This window comes from Callorhinus ursinus, unplaced genomic scaffold (genome assembly GCF_003265705.2).
Source record: "Callorhinus ursinus isolate GAN/ISIS: 27379988/994484 unplaced genomic scaffold, GSC_fseal_2.0 scaffold3, whole genome shotgun sequence".
Taxonomy (NCBI): domain Eukaryota; kingdom Metazoa; phylum Chordata; class Mammalia; order Carnivora; family Otariidae; genus Callorhinus; species Callorhinus ursinus.
In genome coordinates this window covers 28,071,953-28,086,180 of record NW_027397065.1, presented here as the reverse complement: position 1 = coordinate 28,086,180, position 14,228 = coordinate 28,071,953, and the positions used below count along the sequence as shown (strand labels likewise).

The following is a 14,228-nucleotide window of genomic DNA, read 5'->3' as shown; positions in this document are numbered from 1 at the left end:
TACCTTTCTCTGTCTGTTCTCACTTTGTTGATCTTTTATCTGGACCCACGTTTATATCCCTAGCTTGGATCTTTTCTTGGGACTCCTGAATCATATATACAGTGGCTTTTTTTTTTTTTTTAAGATTTATTTATTTTTTAGAGAAAGAGCCCAAGAATACATGGGTATGGAGAGCGGCAGAGGGAGAGAATCTTCAAGCAGACTCCCTGTTGAGCAAGGAGCCTAATGTGGGGCTCAGTCTCAGGACCCATGAGATCATGATCTGAGCTGAAACCAAGAGTCAGATACTTGACTGACTGAGCCACCCAGGTGCCCCTACAGTGGCTTTTGGGGGCATTTTTCACTAGGTTGTGAAATGGAGTTTTGCACTTGTTCAAAACCAAATTTCAGCTGCTTCTACTCCAAACCTGCTTCTCCTGTAGTTTTCTCAATTTTAGTAAGTGGCAACTCCATCTTTCCTGTATTTAAGACCTAAGCTCTCAGACTGATCCTTGTTCTCTCTTTTTGTAACATCCATGTCCAGTCCATTAGCAAATTTCATTGGCTTTGTCTACTTCTTGCCCCCTTCACCATCCTAGATTGGTTCACATAACTGTTTTATCTCATCTGAATTATTATTGCAATAACAGAAGGTCACTCTGATTCTACCCTGACCCCCTAAGGCTGTTTTCTGTTTGGCCCTCAGAGTGATCCTATTAAAACATGAATTCTTCAAAGACTTTTATCTCACTCATAGTAAAAGGGCATAATAAGACCTATGTCATCTCTCCCTGAATCATTTCTCTGACCTCATTCCTTCCTCTTCTCTCTTTCTTACTGTGTTCCAGCCACATGGTTTTTCTTGCTATTCTTTGAAAAATGCCAGCATATGTTCCTTCCTCTTGATCGTTGATGGGGTATTTTATCATTTAGTTCAAAATATTTTCTGATTTTCATTATGATTTGTCCTTTGACCTAAATGATTATTTAAAAGTATACTTGTTAATTTCCAAACAAATATTCTCAGTATATTTTTGTAATTAATTGCTAACTTAATTACATTGTGGACAGGAAATATGTTCCATATGATTCCAGTCCTTTCAAAATGGTTGAGATACATTTCATTTGCTCAGGACATGGTGAATATTTATAAATGGTCCCAATGCTTGAAAAAAGGTATATTTCACAATTAGAGTGAAGTAGTTTACATATATCCATTAGGTCAGTTTTATTATTTGTATATTGAAATTTTTTCTGAACCCTCAGTGACTTTTTCTTTATGTAAATTACTGAGAGAGCTTTATTTGCACTATGACTGTAATGTTATTTTTTCTTGTAGTTCTGCCAGTTTTTGTGTATTTTGAGGCTGTTATTAGAGGCATAAAATTTTATTTTTTATTTTTAAAAAATTTTTTTAAAGATTTTATTAATTTATTTGACAGAGAGAGACAAAGTGGGAGAAGGAACACAAGTAGAGGGAGTGGGAAAGGGAGAAGCAGGCTTCCCGCCGAGGAGGGAGCCTGATACGGGGCTCGATCCCAGGACCCTGGGATCATGACCCGAGCCAAAGGCAGACGCTTAACAATTGAGCCACCCAGGAGCCCCTAGAGGCATACAATTTATTATCTTTTTGGTCAAATGAACAGCAACATTTATTCCACTTTAATTAGCCATATATTTGTGTTTAAATTTGCTGTGTTATTTGCTCTTTGGTTTATTTTTCTTTTTCCCCTTCGCTGCCTTTTTTTGGTTTTAAATTATTTTTTTTATTGTTCCTTTTATGCTCCTTCCACCCTAATTCAAGTTTGGAAATTACATATTTGGTTTCTTTTCATCTATAGGTTACTCTAGAAATTACAAGCCTCCCTAACTCATCAGTAATTAAAATTCCCATTACCTTCCTCCCTGACAATACAAAGAATTTAAAACGCTTTATTTCTTAAAAAAAAAATAATGCTTTATTTCTTCCTAATTGTATACAAACCCTAAGAACACTTAAACACTTTAACCCTACTCCACTTATAGAGGAGTTCCAGTTGTGGAATGAATAAATCGTGGGAATAAAAGGCACAGCATAGAGAATACAGTCAGTGATACTGTAATAGCTCTTCATGGTGACATATGGTAGCTACACTTGCAGTGAGCATAGCATAGCAAATAGACTTGTCCAATCACTATGTTGAAACTAATGTAGTATTGTGTGTCAACCATATTCAAAAAACACAAAAGAACACTTTAGGGGCGCCTGGGTGGCTCAGTTGTTAGGCGTCTGCCTTCGGCTCAGGTCATGATCCCAGGGATCGAGCCCCTCATGGGGCTCCCTGCTCAGCTGGAAGCCTGCTTCTCCCTCTCCCACTCCCCCTGCTTGTGTTCCCTCTCTCGCTGTCTCTTTAAAAAAGAAAAAGAAGGGCGCCTGGGTGGCTCAGTTGGTTAAGCGACTGCCTTCAGCTCAGGTCATGATCCTGGAGTCCCGGGATCGAGTCTCACATCAGGCTCCCTGCTTAGCAGGGAGTCTGCTTCTCCCTCTGACCCTCTTCCCTCTTGTGCTATCTCTCATTCTCTCCCTCTCAAATAAATAAATAAAATCTTTTTAAAAAAAGAAAAAGAAATACTGTATATTTTGCGGTTGTTTAGTAGAATATTTTTCAGATGCTGTTAGGTCTAGTTGGTTTATAGAGCCATTTAAGGCTTTTGTGTCTTTATGGATTGTCTAGTTCTCTCCGTTAAGGCAAGTGGGTTTTGAAATCTGTTATTGTTTCTCTTTTTTACATTTATTTCTGTCAGTTATTGCTTCATGAATTTGGGAGTCTGGTTTCATGCATGGTGTTTGTAATTGTTATACCTTCCTCTTTGATGTTTTTATCATTATAAAATTTTGATCTTTTTCTCTAGTAACATTTTTCCTTTAAGTATATTTTATGTGTTGTTAATGTAGAGGAGAAGCCACCCCACTCTGTTACTGTTTGCATAGTACTTCTTTTCCAGTATTTTGCTTTCAACTTCTTTTTTTAAAAAAATTTATTATTTATTTATTTGAGAGAAAGAGCGTGAGAGTGCTAGCACCTGCATGAGCAGGGGGAGAGGTGGAGAGGGAGGAGGAGAGAATCTCAAGCAGACTCCTCACTGAGCAGGGACCTGAGTCGAAATTCCTGATGAGATGCTCAACTGACTGAGCCACCCAGGCGCCCCTCTTTCAGCTCCTTTCCTGACTGATACAAAGTGTCTTCTTGTAGACATCATATAGTTGAATCATATTTTTTATCCATTCTGCCAATTTCTGTCTTTGAATTGTAGTTTTAAATACATATACATTTTATCTAAGTAGTGATAAGGTAGGATTGCTGTCTGCCATTTTACTATTTTTTATGTTTCTATTCCTCTGATCCCGTTACTACCTTCTTTTATATTAAATAGATATTTCCTAGTGTAATATTTTAATTTCCTTGTTATCTGTATGATAGCATCCCTCCCCAACCCCAAATACACAGAGTATTTTCTTAGTGGTTGCTCTGGTTAAATAGTCAAGATTGCAACTAAAATCTTAATTTATTATGTGGTTTGTATTAATATCAAGTTAATTTTAATAGTAGTAATAAAACTTTGCTCCTTTATTGGTCTTTCACATCTCCATTGTCATTTTATTGTCATACAGATACATTTTTATGTATGATGTGTGCCCATCCACACACTTAGAATTCTTGTTTTACACAGTTGTCTTTTAAGTCAGATGTGAGAAAAGTGTTGTAAACAAAAATACATTTTACTGTCTTTTGTATTTATCTCTTTTTTACCTTTACCATGTTCTTTATTCATGTAGATTTGAGCTATGTCCATTGTCCTTTAGCTAAAGCCGAAGAACTCTATAATATTTCTTGTAGGGCAGATTGGCAAAGGACTCCCCTTGAAATTAACTTGAAATACATGCTTAAATTTTTTTTTTTAAGTAATAAAGCATAGCATATTAATCAGTTTGACTAATTGGATCAAGATAGACAATAATTATTGAACATATACTCTTTGCCAGGTACTGGGCTAAGTGTTGGGCATGGAGGTAGTATGGGAAGTCTCTTTTTTCTGTTTAGGTGATTATAGTCTCTGAGGTCCTACTGTGGGCTTGGTGCTGTGTAGACTTTTAGAGAAGCTTTGAAATTATCAAATGATAATGAAATCATTAGTGCTTTTGTAAAGTGCTTTTGTAAACAGGAATGTAAGATTATCTGTATTTTTATTTTATTCATTCAGTATATTATTTTTTCATTTTTTAAAGATTTTATGTATTTGAGAGCGCGAGAGAGAGCATGAGCAGTGGGGAGGGTCAGAGGGAGAAGCCGACTCCCCATGGAGCAGGGAGCCCGATGCAGGGCTCTATCCCAGGACGCTGGGATCATGATCCAAGCCAAAGGCAGATGCTTAACTGACTGAGCCACCTAGGTGCCCCCACTCAATATATTATTAAAGGAACATCACTGTGAGTTTTATGTAATCTCTTACCTTTGGTGTCCTATTTGTAAAATAGTGGAAATACCTGTTTTTATCATCAGAATAAGGGAGTCGCTTTTGACTGGGTAGAAAAGGTGAAATTCCAAAGTAAAATTCAGATACCTCTGTACATTGTAGTTGTTAGTATAACCTTTAAAACTTGGTATGTTAAATCAGGTTATTAAAAATATTCATGAGGAACTTGGGTGGCTCAGTTGGTTAAGCATCCAACTCTTGATTTTGGCTCCTATCATGATCTCAGAGTCTTGATATGGAGCCCTGAGTTGGGCTAAGCACTGGGCGTGGAGCCTGCTTAAGAATCTCTCTCTCCCTCTCCATCTACTGCCCCCACTTACCCCCCTCTTGCACACATTGTGTGCTTTCCTCTCTCTCTCTCTCTCTCTCTAGGAAAAAAAAAAAGGAAAACAATAACTGAGTCCTAGAGTTGGCAGTAAGTTCTGTGATAACATCCCTAGGTCTTTACCTCAAGTTCTGTATCACTGTATATTCTTTAAAAAGTTGTTTTAGGGGCACCTGGGTCGCTCAGTCGGTTAAGTGGCTGCTTTTGGCTTGGGTTGTGATCTCAGGGTCCTGATCTCAGGGTCCTGGGATCGTGTCCCGTGTCGGACTCCCTGCTGGGTGGGGGAGGAACCTGCTGCTCCCTCTCCCTCTGCCTGCCTCTCTGCCTACTTGTTCTCTCTCTGTGAAAAAAATAAAATCTTAAAAAACTTTTAAAAGTTGTTTTAGAAGATAGTTTGTCGTACCTGTACTCATCCATGTATTGTACACTTAAAATTTGTTAAGAGGATAGATCTCTGTTATATATTCTTACCAGAATAAAATTAAAAAGAAAAAAAAAGATACTGTTGTTCTGTGAGTTAGCTGACTTTAAATACTTTACTCAACTCTTAAATTTTAGATATGCATGTAAAGATATTGGTGACCAAGGACATCTGTGGTAATGTTCAATTAACATTAAAATAGCAATTTAAGTTTTATCCCATACAGCCCAAGAACATGCCTGGACCCACCTGAGCTTATTTTATCTTAGAAATGCAGTCTGGTTTATACCTTTGATTAAAATTTCATTAGTGGAAGTCCTTAAAGATAATATCTAAGGTGTCTTCTAACCATAACTTTTGGCTAAAGAGCCACTTCTTGATTGTTACTGAAGTAGAAGTATCAGTCCTTTAAAAATAGTAGTGACAAGCTTATACAGGAAAGTTTACTGTTGAAATGATGTTACTGTCAATAAAAGAATGGAAATGGAGATTTTGAACCTAATTGGTTTTTAGATTTGCTTTAAACACTTTGAAAACAAATTCTGGTTATATTTATTCAGTTAAAATTGGAGGAAAAAATGTTAGTTAAAAAAAACATGGTCTTTGGGCGCCTGGGTGGCTCAGTTGGTTAAGCGATTGCCTTCTGCTCAGGTCATAATCCTGGAGTCCCAGGATCGAGTCCCGCATCGGGCTCCCTGCTCATCGGGGAGTCTGCTTCGCCCTCTGACCCTCCCCCCCTCCCTCAAATAAATAAATAAAATCTTTAATTAAAAAAAAGTGGTCTTTAAAATTAATCAGGTTTATAAGACTTTATTTATTTGACAGAGAGGGAATACAAGCTGGGGGAGAGGGAGAGGGAGAGCAGGCTTCCCACTGAACAGGGAGCCCAATGTGGGGCTTGATCCCAGGATCCTGGGACCATGACCCGAGCCGAAGGCAGACATAAACGACTGAGCCACCCAGGTGCCTCAGAATTAATCAGGCTTAATCTTAGTCTTTCTTACTGTGATTTAACCTTTTTGATCCTCAGTTTATCTGCAAATTGGAGATAATGCCATTTCATAATGTGAAGATTAAGCAAGATAATCTATGTATATTGGTTTTCTAGGGCTGCCATAATAAAGTGCCCAAAATGGGTAGCTTAAACAACAGAGATTTAATAGTATCACGGTTTGCGGACTAGAAATGCAATGTCAAGTTATTTTTTTCTGAGGGCTTATGAGAATATGTTCCATACCTCTCCTAATGTATAGTTGCCTCAGGAGTTCCTTGGTTTTTAGAAGGTGTCTTCCTTGTGTCTTCATCATCTTCCCTGTATGCATGTCTGTCTCTCTGCTTCCAAATTTTTCCTTTTTATAAGGACACATTTATTTTGGATTAGGAACCAACCCTAATTGATTTCATCTTGATTATTTCAAAGACCCTATTTCCAAATGAGGTCTCATTTACAGATATTGTGGGGCATACTTTTGGGTGAGCACGGTTCAGCTCAATAGTTACATAAAAAGGCTTAGCACCAGTATATTTCTTCCAGCTGGACATATAGAGATATTAGGAAGAACCATTCTGAAATATGCGTATCCTGCCAGTCTAAGCTCAGATGACATTTCTTCACTTGAGTCTTCCCTGATATCTTCAAGTGTCTTGGGATCAGGAATTCATCATTGTGTCTCTTATTGAGCTTTCTATTGTGGTTGTTTAGTGAGTTTGTATGTAGTTGAATTATGGGTTTAACAGTTTGGTGTATTTGGGTGTCTTTCTTTCCAAGGTGAAGTATTTAAGCTCTTCTGAAGACAAGAGTCATATTTAAAAAGAGTATCTTTTCCTTATTCTTATTTTCTTTACTTCATAATTGGAGGCCTCGCTTTGGTCTGGAATTCTTGCCTGTGTCTAATTTTTTATGTGTTAAAGTCCATTGGATTTGGTTATTGTTGTCCATTAATAATAGTATTAACAATATGTATTTGTATAGACATTATTTTCTTTTTTTTTTTTTTTTTAAGTTTTATTTATTTATTTGAGAGAGAGAATGAGAGACAGAGAGCACAAGAGGGAAGAGGGTCAGAGGGAGAAGCAGACTCCCCGCTGAGCAGGGAGCCCGATGCGGGACTCGATCCCGGGACTCCAGGATCATGACCCGAGCCGAAGGCAGTCGCTCAACCAACTGAGCCACCCAGGCGCCCTAGACATTATTTTCCAATGGGTTTGCATATAGTGTAGTATTTGGTCAACATGGTAAATCAGTCAAGACAATCTGGAGAGGGTACCTGCCTGGCTCAGTCAGTAGAGCATGGGACTCTTGATCTTGGGGTTGTTTGAGCCCCATGTTGGGTGTAGAGATTACATTTAAAAATCTTAAAAAAACAACAACATGGAGATAATAAATGTTTCACGTTTGTGAAAATCTTTATCCATGATACCATTAATTTAATGAAACTATTTTTTTATTCATGTTTCTCATTGACGTTATATATATATGTATTATTTTTTGTTTGTTTTTTGTTTTGTTTTTTAAAGATTTTATTTGTCAAGAGAAAGCATGAGAGTACAAGGGGGAGCGGCAGGCAGAGGGAGAAGCAGGCTACCCACTGAGCAAGGAGCCTGATGCAGGACTTGATCCCAGGACCCCGGGATCATGACCTGAGCCGAAGGCATATGCTTAACTGACTGAGCCACCCAGGCGTCCAATATATATATATATATATATATTTTTTTTTTTTTTTAATTTTTTTTATTTATTTGAGAGAGAGAGTGTGTGAACAGGGGGAGGGACAAGGGGAGAGGGAGAGACTCTCAAGCAAACTTCTTTCTGAGCATGGTGCCCACCTTGGGACTCAACTCGGGGCTCAATTCCACAGCCCTGAGGTCATGACCTGAGCCAGAATCAAGAGTTGGATGCTTAACTGAATGAGCCACCCAGGCGTGTCCCGACTTTATCTTTTTAAATCATTTCAGTTTGAGCATGATTTCTAAATGGTTGGTATATTGTATGTGTGGGTGTGTATTACATTTTCAGTATTCCATAATTTCATCTGCACTTTGCATATTTCCTTGAGTTGTCAGCATAATTCATTTAACAGGTCTCTTGTTGGATGTTAAGTTTTTGTTGTCATAAGTAACTGCTTGAAATATTTTTCTGTAATTCTGCTTGGTTGGATTATTTTCTTCGGGTTACAATATTAGGAATAGAATTATTGTTTTCATTTTGATGGTTCATAGTAGAGAGCAGATGTTCCTTTCCTGATTCTGTGGCTTAGGAAACTGAGGCTGCATTAAGTGACTCATTTAAGATGATGTAATTTGTGTTGGAGTTAGAAGACAGAACTCATTGATGCTTTGTCTGGTTGTGTGATTCAGTTTCTGGCTTTACCTGATAATACTCATGTTCCTTCCTTGCTGTCTACTGAAAGTATGTTTTTTAAAAAAATTATTGAGGGGCGCCTGGGTGGCTCAGTCGTTAAGGGTCTGCCTTCGGCTCAGGTCATGATTCCAGGTTCTGGGATCGAGCCCCGCATCGGGCTCCCTGCTCGGCGGGAAGCCTGCTTCTCCCTCTCCCACTCCCACTGCTGGTATTCCCTCTCTCGCTGTGTCTCTCTCTGTCAAATAAATAAATAAAAGTTTTTTAAAAAAATTATTGAAATATAGTTGACTTTGAAGGCATATGTTTTATGGCTATACTTTCTGATAATATAATCATTTTGTTGGAGTAATATGAGGGGAAGAGTGAACCAGTATCATGTCATAGATTATGACTTAATTTGTCATAAAGAATTTAACAATCATGGGGTTTTTGTTTTAAATATTTCATTCATTTATTTGACAGAGAGAGACATAGCGAGAGAGAGGGAACACAAGAGGGGAGTGGGAGAGGGAGAGGCAGGCTCCCCGCTGAGCAGTGAGCCCAATGTGGGGCTTGATCCCAGGACCCCGGGATCATGACCTGAGCTGAAGGCAGATGCTCAACGACTGAGCCACCCAGGTGCCTCCAGTCATGGGGTTTTATTATTACTGGATTAGTCAGTGGTTGAGAGTTTGCCCAGGTTTGAATTAAGGCTCTGCCAACTTATTAAATACCATATGACCTTAGACACACAGTAAAATAAATAGTAATACAGTATCTACCTTAAGAGGATTAAAAAAGGAACAGCATCTAGCACATAGCAAACATCAAGTAAATGTTAGTTAATATGTTTAGAGTAATTTAGGACTTGAATAAATAAGCCAATACCAGTGATTGCCAAATAAATTAAATGATCATAAATTGTGTCAGAAATTTATGGGAACCTACTCAAATTGTAGTTTTCAGTACAGGCAAATAAAAAAATTCTTTTCAGGCATCTGGGTGGCCCAGTTGGTTAAGTGTCTGCCTTTGGCTCATGATCCCAGAGTTCCTGGGACGAGTCCCGCATCAGGCTACTTGCTCAGTGGGGAGTCTGCTTCTCCTTCTGCCTGCAGCTCCCCTTGCTTGTGCTCTCTCTCTCTGACAAATAAAAATCTTAAAAAAAAAAAAAATTGTTTTCCCATCCTGTCTTTGTATCTTGGTTTTAAAGTTTCAAAGCCAGCTAATTAGTTTTGAAGTCCTGTTTTTTTCCTGATGACTTACAAACTGGTAACAGGCAAAAATAGTCTTTTTTTTTTTTTCTTTAAAAGAATAAAATGTAGGGTGCCTGGGTGGCTCAGATGGTTAAATGTCTGCCTTCAGCCCAGGTCATGATCCTGGGGTCCTGGGATCGAGTCCCACATTGGGCTCCCTGCTCGGCGGGGAGCCTGCTTCTCCCTCTGCCTGCCGTTCCCCCTGCTTGTACTCTCTCTCTCTCTCTCTAATAAAAAATAAAAAATCTTAAAGAGAAAATGTAGTTTGTCTCATTTCCTAGTAACTCTATACTTACAGAACTAATCACAATATTTTCAATGTGATTCATAGGCATTCGATAAAATTTAATTTCTATCTGAAAACAGTCTTAAAGTTGAATGGGTAACTTATAAATCATTGAATTGAGCCCAGTCCTTTGATATCCCTGCAGTGGGGCAATATTCATCATTCATTTGAATGATTTCAGTCAGTTCATCTAGCATATACTTTATTGAATGCTTAATCCGTTTTAGTATTAACAAGGGAAGATTGAGTCTGACGGAGGATCACCAAGCCTTTTTCAATACATAGCGCTTAGAGAAAACCATAGTTATTTGTATGTCTCCTTCAAGTAAATGGAAGAGGTTGATCTTTGTTTAAGTACCCTGGGTGCTTCTTTTGGCTACTACCCAGGAACATCTCAGTACACTTGCAACTCCTTTGTGTGGTGCATACCATGTGGGAAGCTCAGTCCTACTAAATACAGAGCTGTGTTCATTTTAAGGCAGGAGGTCTGCTTATGGTGTGTTAAAGGCATGGCCATGGATTTAGAGTGGAGATGGAGGATGTTGTATTGCAGATCAATTAGGGATATTGGTTTTGGGGAAAAGATGCAGCCAAAGTGTCTGCATTAGACAATTCCAAGGAGCTTGATTCGTATTGAACTTATTCTGCATGAATGGTGTTTCTTGGAGTTGTGCGGTATACTGTTCTGTAGGTCCTGGAAAAAGTCCAAGTCAGTTGCGTTGATATTACTAGGGTCTAGCCTGTAGCTTTCAGGATTATTTCATTAGAGCTATTACTGTTAATTAATAGGAATGTCTGTGTTTGAGAAGGATGTAGAATATCACCTATAGAAGAGACCACAGTCTCCCTACACCCCCACCCCCCATTTTATTGAGATATAATTGACACATTGTATTGGGAACATAGACTCTTTTTTTTTTTTAAAGATTTTATTTATTTATTTGACAGAGAGACAGTGAGAGAGGGAACACAAGCAGACAGAGTGAAAGAGGGAGAAGCAGGCTTCCCGCCGAGCAGGGAGCCCGATGCGGGGCTCGATCCCAGGAAGCTGGGATCATGACCTGAGCCGAAAGCAGACGCCCAAGGACTGAGCCACCCAGGCGCCCTGGGAACGTAGACTCTTGACATTGTTCATAAATTCTTTTTATAATCCACCCCCTCCCCCTGCCGCCATGTTGTGTTGTAATCTAAGGACTAGGGCAAAGATATCTTTTCCTAGGGATGATTGTTTCTTTTTTCAGTTTTTAGCTATTTTATTAATGAAAATAATTTATTTTCTCCATGAACGTAGGTAGATTGCTTATATAAAACAAATATAAATATAGAGCTACTACTTTATAAAGGGCTGTATTATAAACATTAAGACAATGATTCAGTTGTACTTGCTTTGTACTTGTTAAGTGGAATGTTTTTATATAGATTTCTGTAGAATTCTGCTTTCTCAGAAGGCTAATAAAAAAATGGTACACTGTTTCAAAAGGTTTTGATTCTTATTGATGCCCCATGTTTTGTCTGTCTAAAGTGTCAACCCAAGAAAAAGTCCACGCCACTGAAGTATGAAGTTGGAGATCTCATCTGGGCAAAATTCAAGAGACGCCCATGGTGGCCCTGCAGGATTTGTTCTGATCCGTTGATTAACACACATTCAAAAATGAAAGGTAATACTAGTAGTTGATTATACATGGTAAATAACTTGTAGTTGCCTTTAGTGTAGCCTAATTTTTGTTGCCTTAAGTAGTAATACATTTTTACCTTTGAGCATTTGGTGAATAAATTGTTATTAATGTATTTTTACCATTTTGAATTTTTTTAGTTTTATTTTATGATTTATGATTTTATTTTATGATTGTCACTCTATTTATAGATGCCAGGAAAATGTTAGCTTTATTACCTAAAATTTACATTGTCTAGAATCACTTTTCAGTATATTTAGGTTTTTCTACCTCAGTTTTCAGGTTTGTATCATTGCTCTTAAGTTTTAAAGCTGAAATAATTATAAAGAATCCTTTGAATTTTGAACTGTAAAATCTTGATTTAGTGCATTCCCTTTAATAACTGTAGTATGTTTCTTACTTGGTTCTGTTTGAATCTCAGGTATCCTTAAAATGCTGTAAGCTAGGGACTAAAACTTGATCTTTTTTTTTTTAAGATTTTATTTATTTATCTGAGAGAGAGAATGAGAGAGAGAGAGAGCATGAGAGGGGGGAGGGTCAGAGGGAGAAGCAGACTTCCCCGCTGAGCAGGGAGCCCGATGTGGGACTCAATCCCGGGACTCCAAGATCATGACCTGAGCCAAAGGCAGTTGCTTAACCAACTGAGCCACCCAGGCGCCCTAAAACTTGATCTTGAGCTGCCTTTTTTCTATTAAGATGTTTTGTGATTTAATATGTGTATTTTAGTTTTTGACTAGGTCATATATTCATAATATTCTAAAAATCAACTCCCTCCTTTTCTCTGACATGCCCCATTCTTTACCCTTCTTTTCAAAGAGTAAGCAGTTGTTTTTAATGTTTGTTTCTAAAGTATTTTTGTGTACATCCAAGTATATATTCTCATCTTTTTATTTTAACACAAAAGTAGCATATTTTTTGGATGTTCTACATTTGAGAGGTTTTTCCATGTTAGTGCATTGAAGACTTTCTCTCTCTTTTTTATTACAGCGGCATAGTTTTCCACTTTTTGATTATGTTATATATAACCATTTTCCTGTTGATGGATATTTAGGTTGTTTTTGATTTTGTGTTGTGAAGTCTCTATATACATATTTATATACATATGTATATAACATAAATATGTTTCTGTGTACACAACAGTGATGTAAAGAATAACTTTCACATATACATGTATCAAAAGTGGGATTGCTAGATTTGATTTCATATTTCAAATATTGAATATTGAGGTACCTGTCTGCCCTGTTTCTCATGAGTCAAGAATGTGATCACACCAAAGAGCAAGTGCCATTGCTGACTGGAAAATACCATGTTTTGTTTTCAGGCTATAAAAAGGTTAAAACTCTTCTTCCCAGAAAGGGTGAATTTATATAGCTTCCTACTGAAGAAATGACAAAATATGGTAAAATGGATCTATTTAACCTTACAGCTAGTTATTTCATAATACCTTTTCCATTTTCTTTTTAGCATTTTTCACTTTTGTTTTCATTTCCCTATAGTTTATGGCAAGCTATAGTCAGCCAAGTTCTGGAAAGCCTAATAGTAGTTAACTCTCCATTTTTCTTTGAATGTGCTCCTTTTCCTCCTTATCTCCTTCATAGCACATAACCTGGTGGAATTACTGGTCTTGCAATTACTGGTCTTGCCATTGACACGTGCCAATAGTAGGAATTTTCATATAGACTGCTGTCAAAGTAATCCTGCTCCCCATCACGCTGAAACTATGACCAGTATTAATGTTTGACTCTTTCTGTGGCATTGTAATTTTCCCCTCCAGCTTTTTATTTTGAAAGTTTCAAACCTATAGACAAATTGAAGAGTAACACAATGAACACCCATATGTACTTTACGTAGGCCCAGCAATTACTACTTTGTACTAATTATTAGTTGATATCAGTGAAAAATTAAAAATTACAGTGCAGTGTTCATATCATTGTGATTATCCATGTTTGTTTTCTTAGCAAAGCCAAATATTTCAAATGGTGTTAGAAAACCCAAGTTTTTATAAAATCACTTTTTAAAGTCATTATTTACTTCTATTATACACGGTGCATATAATTTAAAAAAGTCAACTGGTTAATGCTACAGGCTTTGCTTGGAAAACAGTCTGCTGTGGCTATATCCCTCTTTCTCAGAACCTTTAACTCTGTCAGCTGCATCTTTTGATATTTACCTCTGTATCTCAAAATTCCATCCTTCTAAATTACTTTTTACTTTTCACTATAGAAGTTGTGGATTAGTCATTTCATTCCTTGCGTTGGGCCTAACCTCCCACCTACCTCCGACATCCTGCTAGCTTACCTGTTATAATTTTGGTTAGGAATTCAGTGTGTATGTTATCATGTTAACAGTGTACACAACTTAGCCATGTGGTATCTAGTACTTTCTATGCCCTCAGAACCTTTTGATTTTTCTGCAGTTATCTGTGTGTGTGTGTTG

At 37.6% G+C, this 14,228-nt stretch overlaps 1 protein-coding gene across 5 annotated transcripts in view; it reads left to right on the top strand.

The window, feature by feature from the left end:
- NSD1 (nuclear receptor binding SET domain protein 1) overlaps positions 1–14,228 on the top strand; it is a 148,071-nt gene that overhangs the window by 50,895 nt on the left and 82,948 nt on the right. For all 5 annotated transcript variants that reach the window (XM_025866964.2, XM_073889549.1, XM_025866963.2 and 2 more), the window contains one exon: positions 11,642–11,777. In XM_025866964.2, coding sequence (XP_025722749.1) covers positions 11,642–11,777 — 136 coding nt within the window. The remainder of the gene's footprint in view (positions 1–11,641; positions 11,778–14,228) is intronic.